General features: G+C 37.7%; 2 protein-coding genes across 12 annotated transcripts; one reads left to right on the plus strand and one right to left on the minus strand.

The window, feature by feature from the left end:
• The first annotated feature begins 507 nt into the window (after positions 1 to 507).
• Positions 508 to 10,672, plus strand: LOC147408074 (YTH family protein). 11 transcript variants are annotated; one of them, XR_015176964.1, is made up of 10 exons: positions 508 to 699; positions 3,101 to 3,177; positions 6,423 to 6,649; positions 6,733 to 6,984; positions 7,081 to 7,157; positions 7,238 to 7,616; positions 8,494 to 8,550; positions 8,727 to 8,855; positions 8,947 to 9,004; positions 10,222 to 10,672. XR_015176964.1 is itself a non-coding variant. In XM_086436929.1 (8 exons), exons 2-8 carry the CDS (start codon positions 3,144 to 3,146, stop codon positions 10,267 to 10,269), a joined length of 1,074 nt encoding a protein of 357 aa, XP_086293055.1. In that variant the 5' UTR covers positions 511 to 699; positions 3,101 to 3,143; the 3' UTR covers positions 10,270 to 10,672. The 11 variants fall into 11 exon arrangements, 1 of the variants encoding a protein (XP_086293055.1); XR_015176960.1 differs by having other exon boundaries at positions 509 to 699; positions 8,494 to 8,855; positions 10,222 to 10,425; positions 10,577 to 10,672; XR_015176965.1 differs by lacking the exon at positions 8,947 to 9,004.
• Positions 10,673 to 12,304: 1,632 nt separating this feature from the next.
• Positions 12,305 to 15,418, minus strand: LOC147408075 (receptor-like serine/threonine-protein kinase At2g45590). The gene is made up of 2 exons (XM_086436927.1): positions 13,735 to 15,418; positions 12,305 to 12,905 (listed from the first exon to the last, which is right to left on the minus strand). The coding sequence occupies exons 1-2, from the start codon at positions 15,311 to 15,313 to the stop codon at positions 12,436 to 12,438; spliced, it is 2,049 nt and encodes a 682-aa protein (XP_086293053.1). The 5' UTR covers positions 15,314 to 15,418; the 3' UTR covers positions 12,305 to 12,435.
• Between the last annotated feature and the right edge of the window lie 1,170 nt (positions 15,419 to 16,588).

The following is a 16,588-nucleotide window of genomic DNA, read 5'->3' on the forward strand; positions in this document are numbered from 1 at the left end:
TTGAGTCATGATAATCTGATTACCCCACGTAGCACACTCAATTGACTATCTGGTGTGACAAGTTCAAGAACTGTAGATCTTTGTCCTTAGGAAACTTGGCTCCTTCGAGATACACTTTTTTTATTGGTGAATGCAGTTATGTACCTTGAGAAGTGCAGATCTACAATTTCCCAAATTTGTCACACCAAGATAGTCAATTAAGTATGACAGGTGGGATGGTCAGATTATCACGTTTCTAAATCTTTAGCTGAATTATTAGATCGGTTTTCACAAATGACAAGGGAAATAGGGTTTTGTTTTGGAAATTGGATTTTGTAGGGAAAATGCCCTTAAAAAGTGCTTTTAACGAAAATGACCTCAGATTCTGTTTTTCAAAGTGTATTGATTGCACTTTAACGTGTGCCATTAGGGCACACGTTAACAAAACCCAGGGAAATGATAAGCCACTTTTAACCTTGGCGGCCCTACCGTTATAATGGGCTACCTTTTAAACGAACCCCGTTCTACCGTTATAATGGGCCAATTCTACCATTGGTTCAGACTAGAACTTTGCGGGAAAGCTAGGGCTAAAAAATTGGGCGAAAACTTGCACCAAGTAAGCCATTCGAATTTCTTTCCTTCCTTTCGATTTGATTGGGTTAAGGGAAAGGTGGTCTCTCTCTCTCTCTCTCTCTCTCTCACACACACACATACACACAGGTACGCTTTGGTTTCTTTTATGTTTTTTCTTCCATTTTTCTACTTCTTTTTTTCTCCAACCTTGAAAATAAGAAGTTTTGAATGTAGTTTAGGAAACTTCGATCGGTTTTCTGTTATTTGTGTTGAGTTTAGTTTGTTGCATTTTCTTTATTTATTTTAATTTATACAAATTGAACCAATATACCAAGTGAATTTGCTACAATATCTTTCTTTATTCTTTATTGTTTTTGCGGTTATAAAATCTGGTCCTGCCTTTAAATCTTTGAAGCTCGCATAATCTGAACTACTAGAAATGTTTACTTCTTACCTCGCTGGTGGGGACTTGTGAAAACACTCTGATGATCAAATTTAGGCTTCAATATAGAACAATTGTGTACCTTCACTTTCAAATGAATGAGTTACTATTTATAGAATTTCAAATACTTTGGTGCATGGTTTAAAATGTTTCGGGATATCTTGGATTGTAACGGAATATATCAGCTGATACAATATTAGATTTTTCATTGATTGGAACATTTATACTATATATCATTTTAAACTTTGCCTAGGTGTATTATGAGTTGCTCAGGGGAGCTGACATGAGACTGAATGGAAGAAGGAATACTATCTCTAGAGGAGAGAGTAAGGAAAGCCAATGCGAAAGTGGAGTTTGGAAAGATGATGGCAATGGAAGAGATTAATTGGAAGTAGAAATCCAAGGTGAAATGACTGAAGGAAGGGGATGATAGCACTTAAATTTTTTTACTGGTGCCAAATGCTCATAGGATTGAGGATTAGGAACAACCTTGTTGTACAACTTAGGGGCTGTGTAGTTGCTTCACATTCCCTTTCCCTTCCTCTGTAGCTTGGGAGCTTCAAGTCCCCTCAAAAATACATATTTTTAACTGGGTGGTTGCTTGGAATGAGATTCTTACTATGGAAAATGTCATTCGCAGAGGTTTCCTTGTAACAAATTTTTGTCCCACATGTAAAAGCAATGGGGAATCCATCAACCACCGTTTTTTTCACTCTCTCTCTTTGGAATCTACGCTTATTGTCCAAGATCTGTTACTGCAGTTTTTGGTGGGTGGCTGACGTTTTGGTTTTCCTTTTCTGTTTCCAAGAGGACCTTATGAGTCATACCCACTTTGGCATCTATTGGGTACTTGGAAGGAGAGAAATGATCAGATCATTGAGGGAGTGAGCACTCCATACGTTTAATCTTGGCCTTCTTCTACATTGTGGTTTTGATCCTCATGTTTGGTACCATTTCCTCAGTCTCTTTGGTGTAGTTGGTTGCTTTCCAAGGAATATTAAGTAGCTCTTTGGGTCTTGGCTGACTTGGGGATTTCCTTTTAGAGCTTCCAAGCATATTTTGTGGAGTCTTTTACAGTTTGCAATTTGTTGGGGTCCGTGGAAGGAAAGGAATAGACACACTTTTGAGGGAAAGGAGATGCAATTAAAAGAGCTCATTTGATCTATCTTGGGCTTGTTGTTTTTTTTAGGGGTAGGCTTTTAAAGAATTCAAGGGAACTTTCTTTGAGGATTTTGTTGTAAGGTGAGAGATTATTTGTAATTTGGAGGCAGACAAGGGGGTGTTTTGTTTTTGTTCTCTTTTGTTCTTCTTTTGACAAGTTTTTGTATTTTAGGGGTCACCTCGACCCCATCTTTTTCTCTTTACTAAATTTAAACTTTTCAACAAAAAAAAGTTTGTACTTTTTTGTTTACAGTTAAAATTGTTTTGCAATGGGATAGAGGTTGTACTGTTAGAGTCTCTTAGTGAGGTGTTGGTCTTTTGTAGTGGCCATTTGGTTGTGCTTTATTTGCCTTCTTATATGTACTCCCTTTTCCTCGGGTTGGTCACCTCAACCCTCACCTTGATGAATTTTAGCTTGTCGAAAAACATTTAAGCTTCATTTAACTTATGAGTGCCCCTTTGCTCTTATGTACAATGTTTTCAGAGGCTGAGGCACGAGGCAAGGCTTTCTGTTGGCCAACGTCTTAGGGCGTTAGCCTCACATTCATGCAATTACTAACATTTTTACCGTTGAAAATGGAATAATCATCTTGCTTATGCTTATTTTGTAGTGCATCCTGTCATTTCTTCCTCCAAGAATTGGAGATACATTGGTTTGGTTTTTGTGCTTCTTGTTGTGATCATGAGCTTTTTTTTTGGTCTTTTTCCTTTATTTTTATTATTATTATTATTTCCCCTTTATAGATTACAACATCAATGCTGAGATTACCTGATGATTTATTTTATTTCTTTATGGTAATTAATTACCATGTTGTTTCTTTTCTGGCTTGCTTAGCAAAAAAAAAAAAAAAAATGTTGTTTCTTTTCTTTTCTTGCTAATGTTATTATGCTATGGGATCTATGTATTTTTTATTTATGATTGCATTGTCCTTGCTACACATGCAGGGTGTGATTAAGGATTCCTCATCTGACACTGCTAAAGAAAATCATGAAGCATAACATGGAGAACATTGATGATCCAGGTAACCAATGCATCAGGCTTATACTGTGTCTATATTCTGTCATACTTCTTCTCTAACTGTCGAATTAACTATGTCCATATTTTATTTTTGAAAAGTGAAATGAGCGATTTTATTAACCACGTCCATATTTCTGATGAGTAGAACTTTGCTCATTAATGTTAAAGAACATACCCCCCCCCCCCCCCCCCCCCCGAATGAAAATTGATTCCTACATAAAACAGGGGTGTTGAGGAAGGTCTTGAGCAAGAGCTACTTCTCTGAGGACTGTTGTACTCATTCATAATAATGATGTAGAATGAAGCGCTGCCATTCTACAACTAACTAAAGGGCTTGTGGAATCACTCTACCACGATTCAGGAATGACTCCTGGGAGAATTATATTTCTGAGATGGGCATTTCTTATTTTTTTGAGATAGGCACCAATAAATTTTAATCTCACAACCAAAACCACGAAAATTTTCTTGCACTGTAAAACCTCAAGTCTAAATCAGAGATCACATTTGTATTTATAAATTAAGATGGAAATTTATCTTACTCTAACTTAACTTGCTAGATTAACTTTAGAGTTCATATTAGTGAACAACTAATGAAGCAAATCCTATCTACAACCAATGCTAAACAGCCATAATAAAATCAACCCTAGCAAATCTTTTGGGGTCCACTTATTGGCTTATCTTTTTTATTCCACTTGTCTCAATGTTTAACCCTCAAACAACTTCTGAAAATAAATCCTAGTCCCCTAAAAGTCCTCTTTTCTGAAGAAGTGAACTTTTTATATGTGTTTTGTTCTTTGTACTTGGGAATCAAAAGAGTTTGGAATGATTAGCAATGGCCATTCCTTTGGACAGGGTAGGTTGTGTTCGTACTCTTGTCAATGTTTTTCCATTGGATTGGGACAGTATGGGTGTGTCATGTAGTTAGTCAAGGATAATAGTTGTTATCTTTATGTAGGAAGATTCTTGTCATTTAGCTAGGAATTAGGAATTTGGTATTTGGTTGGCCCTTAGGTGTTTACTAGTTATCCATGTTGTAGACATCTAGCTGGGTCCAGTTAGAAGTTCTCTTTGTTATGGTATCGTTGGTGCATTGTTTGAGAAGCTTCAAAGATGCCAATACTAGTGGGAGCTGAGTGCATTTAGACGTCGTGGAGTGTCTTAGAAGAAAGTAAGTGTGGCAAGTGTCAGCATGGCACTGGTACTAGGTGGCATCTATTCAGTGCATGACATTAATACATGTGGCCATTCTGGTGCCAACTGGTGTCTAATGAGCATGGCCCCCTTACTACACGTGGCGGTCATTTTTTTTTTAGTGGACTGCTTAGATTAGTTCCCTACGCAACCATAGAGAAGGTACTTGGGGGTGCAAAGCTAGTGCGAATCAATTAATCTTTTTTTATTAGTGGCACATAACCTCCCTTAGGTGGTTACTGTGGCATTGTATCAGAGAGTGGAGAGTTGCATGAGGCAAGGTTAATAATTATTGGAGACAACCTGTTTGTTTACCATGTGGTATAAGTTCCAGTGATAGTGATTTTGGGGTGGATCCATATAGACCAATGCGCCATGCATTACAAGAGAGTGACATCTGGGTGAAACTAATGATGATCAAGCATTGGATATGGTAATTGGTGGTTTTAGAGTCTCATGCATGTCAATCATATGTCAACATAAGTAACAAGTCAAGGTGTGGGTTGCAATGTATATTGTCATCCATTTGTCTATGTCATGCTCCTATCGTCTAGAGTTGTGGCATTTTGTGCTTTTGTTATAAAGACTTTGTGGGTATACTCTACTCACAGGTAGAATTTGAGTAAAGGTGAGACCTTTGCCCGAAGAGTGTCATCACTCTGGGGTTGGAAGGTCCAAGAGTCTGACCCTTACCCCAAAGTAGCAACCACTGGTATTTGAAAACAAGAAGCACGACTTTGCCTGAATGGCATGATCCTGGGACTGGAAGACTATTAACACAACTCTTGCCCCCAACATCACCTCGGTGTTGGAAAACCTAAAAGTGTGGCCTTTGTCTGAAAGAAACATCAGTGTTGATTGGGAAAATCTAAGAGCATAGCCTCGTTCCAAGACGACATCATTGTGGTATTCAGACCTAAAAGCGTTACTGTTTACCAAATGGTTGAGGGCAGGGCTGCTACTTCTACTACGGGTCAAAACAATGAAATTTCTGTTGGATCGGATTAGAGTCAAATCTACTCACCTTTTGGTCATGTATAATAGAGATTTTCAGCAACAATAGAGTGATGAGAAATATTGCAGCCGATAATGGAACTCCATTAAGGTTGTGAAGGCAGCAAGAGTTCTGCTGACATCGATTATTTCAGTGTTTCCTGATGTGGAAAGGTTTTTTTTTTTCCTAGGGAGAAGAGATGTCACAAGAGGACCTTTGTGTTGTTAATGGATCGAACCCCAGAAAAAACTCAATCGAAGGGAATGAATCTCAAATACCTAATCTTGCCATGATATACTTTTAAAATCTGCAACATTAAGAGTATCCGAAATGAACATGTTTGCTGGCAACTTGCAGTTTGTAAGGCACTGTTGATCAGTCCCCTAAGTTTATGTAGTTTCCCTTGTTCATGAAATCCATACTATTATTATCTTCCTTGATTCCTTCATAACACCAATGCTTATCCGCTGCTTGAGTTCAAGTAACAATTTCAAGTCTAAGGGACTGCTAGGATTTGTGCTATAAACAACTTTCGATTCAGTTACTCGAGATTCACAATTGCTCAATTTGACTTTTTCCCATCCATTCCTCGAAGAATTGTAAAAGATTTCTGCTTGTGCCAAACCTATTTCATAAGAGATTGTCGAGAGTCCAATTGACAACTTTGTTTGGGGACGGGAAATTTGTTCTACTGTATAATGCACCTATTGTCTTCCATAGTCTCCTCTAGAAGTGACCGAGAAACTCATGTCATATTTCTGTTTGTGACCTAGAAACTTCACATTTCTGTCTAAGTGATAGTTTTTGGAATTCCGTGGAACTTGACAACCTCCTTGAATTAGGATATGCTATATCTCATGCATCTGATGCACAGGAGATGTTAATGCTTTAATTAAGATGGTTTTTGGGCCCCATTCGCAAGAGAGATTTTTTAAGCTAGATTCGTTAATTATTCATGCAAGTGCTATGGTGGAAAGTCACTACTTTTACTCATTTGGATTTCGAATTGCATGATTCTATTTTTGCTACTATAATGTATTACTGAGCTAGACTTTTCTTCTCAGGAAGCTCTAGCTATGAAGGAAATGAGGAATTCCATCCTGTTAAAGCGGAACAAATAGAGCTTCTCAATGGGGTAGGAAATTTGAGTGCAAAAAAAAATGATAGACTCCATACAACAAGATATTTCATCATCAAAAGTTTGAACCATCATAATATTCAACTATCAATCGAGAAAGGAATTTGGGCTACACAAGCCATGAATGAATCAATTTTGGAGGAGGCCTTTCATGTAAGATCTCATTTAGCCTACTAAGATGTGTTACATTCCCAATTTTGATATTTCACATTACAGCTTTATACTTGTCTTTGCAGAATTCTGGTAAAGTAATTCTAATATTTAGTGTCAACATGAGTGGTTTCTTCCAAGGATATGCCCAAATGATGTCTACTGTTGGTTGGAGGAGAGACAATGTTTGGGTTGGAGCATCTGGTGGAAGCAATCCTTGGGGGCGTACTTTCAAAGTTAAATGGCTGCAATTACATAATTTACCTTTCCAAAAGACTCTTCATCTCAAGAATCCATTAAATGACTACAAGCCTGTTAAAATTAGCCGAGATTGCCAGGTGTCCTCGTATTATTATTAAAAAAAATTGCTTTAAAGAACCTCATCAGGAGTGAAGTTGAATATATAACGATGGTTCACATACTTTTTTTTCCAGGAGTTGTCTCAAGATATTGGTGAAGCACTTTGTGGGCTCATTGATGGAAGGGTTGATGTGGATGGGAACCAGAAAAGGTGCTAATGTACTGTCTTTTTTAGCTGTTAGTGTTATTCTATTGCCTATTTACTAACAGACTCGGTATTTCTGAATGAAGGAATAGTTCCTCTTGGGATGAACTTCCGAGAAGACTGTGTGTAGAGTCTCCGGTCTGTTTGCCAGATGAATATGTTCAAACTGCACCTCCATCACATACAGGATGGGCCAGGACACCTATGCTACATCCTTCTTTATTGTACCAACATGTGATGCAAGCTCAAGGGAGTAATTTTCACGAAGGATATGGGAAATCTCCTAGAGGGTATTCTCATGAGAAGTTAGAAACCAATTTTGAGGTTTCAGAAGGTTCACAGATGAAATATTCTCACAGTCATGGAGATCATACTAATATACTGGGCTATGGAGATACTTTTTCTCCACGGGATGATAGGCATCTGTTTGCTGATTCCCTATCCGAGGATGATTTTCTTGAAATGGTATTATGATTCTGTTTCAACTTCTACTTGTTTTTTTTTTTTTTTTTTTGCTGTAAGTGTAAAATTTTATGCTCTATTTTGCTTTTACATTTCAAATTCTAATTAACTGATATTGTGTAAAATGTGATCTTATACACACCATGGTAAGCTGATATGTTTATGATTCTTGATGTTGTCACTTTGTTGAATCTTGTGAACCAATGCTATAAAGGCACTATTATAGAAGTAATCTATGTATAAAATCCAGTCTGACTATTTACCAAAGAGAAAAAAGAGAATCAGAATGAGGGAGATTCATTTTACTGATATTATCTTATATTTCTGAAGTATATTCAAATTAGTACCTTGTTACTCAATTTGGCGTCATTGAAATCATCAAGGATTCTTCATCAATACATCATTTAGTATTATTTGGATTCAAGATCTTGCGTACTTCAAATTGCACAATTTAGAACAGATCAGGCTGTCATGGAGTCAGCCCTCCAGATCTGTCTGTGAAAGGAAAATTAGAATAAACAACTCATCCACAAAAAGACAGATTCACCTCCTAAATCATGAGAAGATACTAAAGCCTCAATAATGTCCTCTGCAATTATTTGCTTCATTCATCTCAAAGCCTCATCCCAAAAATTTGGGCTAGCTCACTGAATGATTCTTGTTCCTCTTTGTGATTATTCATGCCCCATATATATTTATTTTTTGCTGAATGCACATGCCACCAATGAAATATCAGTTCCAGCTTTAATGTAGTTTGCCTCTAATCATACCATAGGATTGTTCAATTACTAGGTGTCAGTGATGAAAGTATTAGGAGTCCTTTGCATTTATAAAGAAAGAGAAACTTGACGGCTTAATCTTACCTTTCTTATAATTACAGACATATGAAGAATATCTACAAGTCCATGGAAGAAGCAGCAACCCATCTCACTATCCGGTTAGTGTCTTTTGTTTTGAATTTCTGGCACAGTTCCACTGGATTATGGTTGTGGACAACTAAGCACATGCATCCCTTTGTGTCTACTTATATATCTATCGGTACTGATGATCATTACCACGTAAATGGTAGTATAATTATGATCTGAACTTACCCCCATCTAAGTGATTTCATAGGCCAAAATCCAACCTGATTTGACAAACCTAACCACCCAATAAATTTTCATAAGAGATCGGAAAGACAAAATGTTTAGGCCAGGTCTGGAAAGACGACGTCTAGGCCAATCAAGTGAAGCAAGTATGCAGGTATCCTGGCAGTGTTCTTTTCATCTTTCTTTTTTTTCCTTTTTTACCTTTTATGGGTGAGTTGGTGAAGGTTGGATTTTTTTTATCCCAGGTATGTGGTATTACCTCTCAAAACTTCAACAACTCACTTAGTTGGCACTTTCACACTGGTGATCTTACAAACCAAGCTCTTGCTTATGATCAGTTATGTCATATACTATATTATGATGTATACTTGATACCAATCAAGTAGAAATTAGTTTATGTTAAAAGATTAGTTAATTATTATAGATGGCGCCTTTGGATAGGAAAGAGCAAGTTGGATGCCATGTGCAGATGCCACCTAGGCATCTTTGCTTGTCTGGCAAGGATGCATGTGCGGGTGGCCCTGTCACCTTTACGCCACACCAGAAGAGATTGGACACTGTGCCTTGGAACATGACGATACCCTAAACAATCTGTTGAAAGTGTCCACAAGGAAACAATATTCACGGATAATCCCAATTGTCAGGACAATACTGTAATGGGTGCAGGCTGCGGGCATCCTGTCAGTGGTCCTCTTTCATCTTTGTGGTTAGGGAATGAGGAGAGAGTGAACATATCCCATTGAACGAGGGGGCCCTGTCAGTGGTTCCTCTTTCATCTTTGTGGTCGGAGAATGAGGAGAGACCAAACACATCCCATTGAATGAGGGGGCTCTCTCCTACACGGTGACGTAGGGGGGTAACATGTCACCCCACCTAGATGCACCTCTAGCAAGGGCAGCCAGGAACAACCGTTCATGGCAAGAGGGAAGCCTCAGCAGTCTATAAATACTCAAGGCAGTGAGAAAGAGAGGAAGAAACAGGAGAAGGATTCAAGTTTTTTTCTCTGGAGGTACAAGACGAGTTCGTCTTTGAAGAAGAACACTATTACAACCTAGAGTCAATGTCTTGCATCCAAGACCTTATTCCCATCAATGAATGTAGCAGTTTGACCCGTTAACAAATATATGTTGTGTTTAAGTATGTTTGTCTGTGGGTCATGTTCAAGGGCCAATGAGTTTTGTCCTATATGGATTAGACGTTTCAGAATGGGCTGATTTTTGGTGAGGATGATCACTATGATAAGGAGATCATCCTCACCAAAAATCAGCCCATTCCGAAACTTCTAACCCTTGTAGGATAAAACACGTTGGCTAAAAAGTTGGCCCTTGAGCATGACCTGTTTGTCTATTTATCGTTTCTAAAGTCTGTGTACTCGACTGGGATCTGAACCCTGTCTTCACATTTAAGCCTATCAAAAAATGTACCCCTAGTACAAGGTGATCTTGTCGCCTGGGTTTTCCTAGGTCTGTTGGCAACTGTGGTTAGTATCATATTGACTCATGCTGAAAATTGTTTGACAGGTAGTAGGACCATCATGTACAAGGGGAGAGCATGATGATGATGGATGAACTACATTTTGCTCCAACTGGTTCAAGCATGCATCGCCCCATGAAATGCTACTTGTTGTGCTTGGTTGGAATGCTGCGCCTGTTGACCACTATCAAAATGAGGCAGATCACCCCAGACGTTCTCATATTCAACTCATATCAAATTAGTTCTCAAAGGTAAATAATTTTACCCATCCTTGGAGTTGAAGCACATCCCATTTTACTCTTTGTAGTCTTTTGGTTATTGTTCCTTTTTCTTTTTTTTATATCTTTAGTTGTATGTGACAATAAAAGGTTTGATCTAAACAGTTCAAATGCTTTAAATCAGGTGAAGAGCTCACCATTACGAGAGGTAGAATACAAAAATATGAAATGGACATCCACATCCTATATTTTAAGTATGTTCAATGGCCGTCTGCACATAGATCTAATGCTCTTTGTTGGTGCCTTAATTGGTTTTGATTGCACTAGCACATGAACGAACCATAGTTATTAGACTCGGGATTAGACATGTAATAGTTATTATTATTATTATTCACAATAATCAAAATCATCTTGAACAAGGATTTGTTTGCAATAGAGTTCTAGTATAGAGAGAATAAACAGCAGATGCAGATGAATTCTAGAACATAAACGACGTTTGTGTATCAAAATGTTTTGTTGGTTAAATCCTTCCACATTAGTAAAAATTTTAAAATAACAGAATATATTGATAAAATGTTACACAACATATTTGAGTAGCATATGGTTGCACTTTTTACTCGTATTACTGAATATAATTACACTTATCAAAAGAGATTGTTCACCCCCTTTTTTTCACTTTATTTATTCTTTAGTTGAGAAAAATTCCCAATTACAACATAGGCCTCCTTTGAATGAATGAATCAACTTCTCCCATTCGAACAACAGTTGATTGTTTGGGGAAAAACTATCATCTCGGTTACGTTCAACAATGGGATTAGATTCAAAGAAACTAGGGACCCTCTCATTCCTTGGGTAGTGAGGTGGGCACCTTGAGCAACATCTAGCTCACAGTTTTTATGGGCACGTGGGCATGTCAATGGTGTTGACAAGGCTGTTTGAAATAACTTACAAGAAGATCTTATTTTGTTGCACAAGTCTACATTACTTAAAAGTAGAAAAGCTTACATTGACTCATCAAATTTTAATTCCTGTGAATTTGTGTAAAATACATATCCCTTCTCTCATTATAATAGTAAAGATGAGATAGGGTACCACATAGATGTAGAGAACAAAAAATTTGAATTAAAATATTTTTAAAATATAAAGTAGAAGGATATCTTTTTCATTGTTGATCAACACATTAGGTCCGTGTTCATCCATTTTTGAAGTCTTTGATCAAGAAGTCCTTTAAAAATAAATAAATAAATTGGTCCATGTAACCTCTTTCCTAGACAAGCATTTTCGGTCAACATGGTCTGCTTTATTCTAGAGGTAATGCAGAATCAACTGAATGACTCGAGTAAACTGGGTTGATTTTCAAATGGAACATTTCGGTCAATATTGGTCTGCTAAATTTTTTTCAAGGGTAAAGGAAGTTTTATTGATTGAACTTCATAGTGTGAATATCGGATACTCCAGAATTACTAGCATAAATAACGTGAGATGATTCCATAAGCTTCTTGTCGCTAGATAGTGAACATTATGATTTTCAAATTGACGATTTTAAAACATTGTTGTTAAGGAAGACCAAATGAACTCGATTCATAGGAGTGGCAGAGATAAATTGTTTCTCGGGCTTCGGTTTGAAGCACAGAAGTTACAGCTATAACGTTAAAAATTCCAAGTAACAAATGTTGGAAGATGTCTGAGAAGAAAATTACATAGAAATGACACTATGAGTTTCTCTTTCGAACATGAAGACTACGAAAAATAAAGGGGGCATTATCAAAATTTTCCAAAAAGAATGTTGACTCTTTTATTATTTAATTCACACAAAAAATAAATTAAGCGAGCTGGGGTTGGTTGGGCTTGTAAATTGATTAGTACGTGGTTTGTTGTATTCCATGAACTGTACCATCATCTGGTACATAAGTTAGGTTGAAACAATAAAAATTATATTTCAATCATTCGCAAAAGATTTAAATGAATATAAACAACATACTACTTGTAAAAGTAAAAAAAATCAAAATCAAAATCAAAATGAGTGGAGGAGTTGGGAACAATTCATTGGGCTTTCCTCCGGGACTTGTGGGGAAATTTTAACGGTGGTGATGGTGAGAACTCTAGGGGCAGATGAGGAGGCTCGGATTCACCCGAAAGCATAGCCACGACTTCTTTCATAGTAGGCCGTTTGGCAGACGATTTCTGTAGGCAGAGAAGGGCCACTGTGATGCAAAGTAGCGCCTGGTCTTGATCCAAAGACTGGATAGCAGAGTCGACAAGGTCCAAAAGCTTGTTTTTACGGGCAAGGTTACGGGCCCATGAAATCAGGTTTGCACGTTCGAATTCACGCAAAGGTGAGACAGTCACTTGGAGTGGTCGACGCCCAGATATTAGAACTAATAGAAGAACTCCATAACTATAAACATCGCACTTCTCTGAGACCTGCTCGCCACTTCCGTACTCCGGAGCAATGTAGCATACTGTGCCTCTCATACTGGTGGTGCTGCTCACTCCACTGCTTCTCGGGGTCTCTGTGAAAATTACCAATAACTCCAAATTAAAAATCATATAAAAAAAGAATGCGAGAATAAATGATAACAGCCAAAACAAAATGTAAATTAAAAATTACAGAGAACACAACATAGAATTCACATGATTCGACAAGATTGTCTACATTCACTTCCTCTTAGAAAAACATAAAATCAAAAATCTTAATCAAAGTCTCTATAAATAAAAACCATACAAAGACGAAATTGCCTTAGGAAAATTTAAGAGATGGACAAAAAAAATCATCCCCCCACCCACCATCCAAAAAAAAAAAACAACAACATTCATGCAGGGGACATGCACCGATACGGAGCTAGAACTTAGTGTAAAAACAAAAATAAGGCACAAACATAACATGAGTAAACTCTAGAAAATTATAGCCTCCAACAATGGAGATGTGAAGATCTTCCCAAAGAATTCCATGTAAAAATAAATTCTACTGTTTATCTTCCCATCTCAGCTGTTTGTACTGCATTTTTCTATGTCTCTATGATGGTAAACAAGGTCGGATTTGGCAACCATTCGTTCCAGTCTGTTTGATCTAATTCCAATAAATTGAAGAAAATTTTGGTAAAAATGGGGGTACTGTTCAGAGATTATACAAATGACAATTTTGGGTTTCTTCCTGAAAATCCATAGATTTTAACCTCTCTAAAAATCCTATCTTTTTCTTGAGATTTGAAGGTCGAAGAAGATAGAATCTTGAGGTTTAAGGTGGGGGTGGGATCGTTATTTAATCGACTGATCTCTAATTTAGATTTTTTTCTTCTAAATTTTCAAAAAAAAATGCCATATTTTATTGAGAGTGCTCACCATTTCCCCCATCATGGCTGTTGTGTCGACCGGTCCAAAGTTCCCCACTAAGCCCCTCCAACCACCAATCTATACTGCTCCAACTATTCCGACTCCCACTCTTCTTCTTCTTCTTCTTCATCTCAGGAATCGAATCGCCATCACTAAGGCACCACCGATCTCTTCCAATACTTCCACTCCTCCACTTATTCTTCTTCTTCATCTTTTTCTTGTTCTTGCTCGTTAGTTCCTCGCAAAACTCTTCCCGCCACCACTTCCTTGCTTTGTGGCTCTTATCCTTCTTCGAGATCGCCTCATCATCATCATCATCATTAGCCATCCACCAATCCAAGCTTCTCTTCTGCTTCTTCCCTTCCAATGTCTCACTCAATCTACTATCCTCCTCTGTTACACTTGTGGGCTTCATCTTAATCTCGGCCGCAATCCACTCCATCACATAGTCCTTCACACTACCCGACTCCGAACGCCTTCCACTACTCTGTCGCCACCACCAATTCCTCTCCGAAAGACTCCTCCTCACTCCACCAATCAAACCCTTGTTTGGGACCGTATCCTCTCCAAAACTACTAGCAACGCTTTCGGTCTCTCCATTAATCTCCAATTCCACCTTCTTCTCCCCATCAATCTCAACAGCTTTCCTTACTTCCACTTGGTGGAGCTCACAATGATCCTCATTTTTCAATCGTGCGAGTCCAAAATCAGCAATTTTAGCATTGAAATTGGAATCCAAGAGTATGTTACTAGGCTTAACGTCTCCGTGAATTATCGGCGGATTACAACAACTATGAAGATACTCAAGACCTCGGGCAATATCAATCATAATTTCTAATCGTTTCTTCCACACCATCAACTCCGTACACTTTCGATGAATCAAAGCATCTTGTAAGCTTCCATTCTCCATTAGTTCATAAACTAGAAGCATCCGACGGCCATGCTTTTTTCGATCTGAGGAGTAGCCGATTAGAGAAACGATTTTATCAGAATCGATTTTTCCTCCAGCCAACGAGACTTCGTTGTGGAATTCTCGTTCGCCTTGTAGAGTACCAGAATCCATCACTTTAACAGCGATTTCTTGACCCGAAGAGAGGGTGCCCCGGTAGACCGACCCGAATCCTCCTTGACCGATGTGGTTGGAGGGGGAGAAGGATGACGTGGCGCGTCGAAGGACGGAGTAGGAGAAGCGGTGAGGCGTGTTTGAATCCGATGGGGTGGTACGTTTACGGGGGAGTAGTTTTCGGTACAGCATCGTCAGACACATTAAGAATGATAAAGATACAGCTGTGGCGGTGATTGGTGGGATGATTACCAGAGAGTGGCCTGGGAGATGGTGGTATTGGTGTTGGAGTGTTTCGTTGTTAGGAGGAGATATCGGTGCTGTTGATTCGGTCAGTAGGATCAACGGCTGTGGTGCTGGCCATAGTGGTTGGCGAGATGGCATGGTAGTCGGTAAACCTCTCTCTCTACACAAATAGAGAAGAAAATGTTCTTTCTCTCTCAGTCTTCTTCCTCGTGTGCTCGTCAGGTATCTTGTCAGACTTTTCCTAGTAATCACTTTATGATTCCTAGCGATCAGTGTCATGGAAATTTCTTCTATCTCGACCGTAAACTTAACTCTACGCGTCAAACGTCGTTTGACACACGTGGATTTTTCTATCTGGGCTTCATATTCTCTGTAGTTTCTGCGACTGTACGAGATGTATGTCGGCCTTTTTAGACTTTTGTAAGGAAGAAATAGGAATATTTGACTTCACCGTGAATCATGGGAATACCGTAAAGGCTCCCCTCTTTTAAAACAGGGAAGAAATAAAAGGTTAAAAAAGAGTACGGGGATAAAAGTGAACAAATAATACAATTAGAGGTATATTATTAACAATGAGGTTAAAAGGGTTTTTGAAAAGTAAAAGTGAAGAGGTATAATTAAGTAAGGGGAGAAAAAGAAAAATAATAAAGTGAATTAAAGATAAAAAAAGAAAAATAATAAAATTAATAAATTATCATTGAAAAAAAAGGGTAAAAGAGAAAAAATAATAAGATTGCACTATATTATATAAAAGAATCGTGATAATCTGATTTACTTGTGGCATACTCAATTGACACTCCTGACGTGACATATTCAGGAAGTGTAGATTTGCACTTCTTAAGATATAGAATTACACTTTCTCATTAAAAAAAAATTTAATTTTGTATCTCGATAAATGCAGATCTATAGTTTCTGAATATGTCATGTCATGGGTGTTGGTTGAGTATGTCACATGGATAAGTTAGATTATCATGACTCTATATAAAAAAGGAAGGTGGAGGAATGAGAGGAAACGGGAGAAGAGTGATTGTTTGCTCACAGCACTAGAATAACTTTACATGTGGCGCAAGTGACATAGGTAATAAGAGAAATAATTTTTTTTTCCTAAGTGGAAAAAAGGAAATTTCATGATATGGTCACCTTGTGACATTCAAAAACCTAATCCAAGTTATTTTTTACCGTTGAATTTTAATTTTAAATTTGGGTGTGCGGTAGCTATCTATTTTCAACATCTTGAATCAAATTCGAAAAAACTTTATTTTTTTTTCTAAATAAGTTTTTTCATGAAATCTAGAAGTCCGTGGTTTTAGATTACCAAAGTTATCATCCATATGGCCCCAAAGCCCCTGTTTATGATTTGAAATCAAAAAAATTAAATTAAATTTTTGAGCAAATGACACATCATTTGTGTCACATGTCAAGTTGCTATTGTGTTGTAAGCAAACAATCATTCAGAAAAAGAAGAGAGAAGAGGAAAGACAATAAAATTGAAGAGGAAAAACAATTAGATTGTACAGACCCCATTTTATTGTTGTTGGATGAGACATTTATCCA

The sequence above is a fragment of the Akebia trifoliata genome, chromosome 3 (genome assembly GCF_017979445.1).
Source record: "Akebia trifoliata isolate Shusen 1 chromosome 3, ASM1797944v1, whole genome shotgun sequence".
Lineage (NCBI taxonomy): Eukaryota > Viridiplantae > Streptophyta > Magnoliopsida > Ranunculales > Lardizabalaceae > Akebia > Akebia trifoliata.

Bases quoted from the DNA above. Each gene is read 5' to 3' on its own strand.
- LOC147408074 (XM_086436929.1), top strand. From the start codon at position 3,144: ATGAAGCATAACATGGAGAACATTGATGATCCAG. The intron at 6,650-6,732 runs GTAAGATCTCAT...TTGTCTTTGCAG, and splicing joins TTTTGGAGGAGGCCTTTCAT to AATTCTGGTAAAGTAATTCT. The intron at 8,551-10,221 runs GTTAGTGTCTTT...ATTGTTTGACAG, and splicing joins GCAACCCATCTCACTATCCG to GTAGTAGGACCATCATGTAC.
- LOC147408075 (XM_086436927.1), bottom strand. From the start codon at position 15,313: ATGACACTGATCGCTAGGAATCATAAAGTGATTACTAGGAAAAGTCTG. The intron at 12,906-13,734 runs GTGAGCACTCTC...TAATTTTCACAG, and splicing joins CAGCCATGATGGGGGAAATG to AGACCCCGAGAAGCAGTGGA.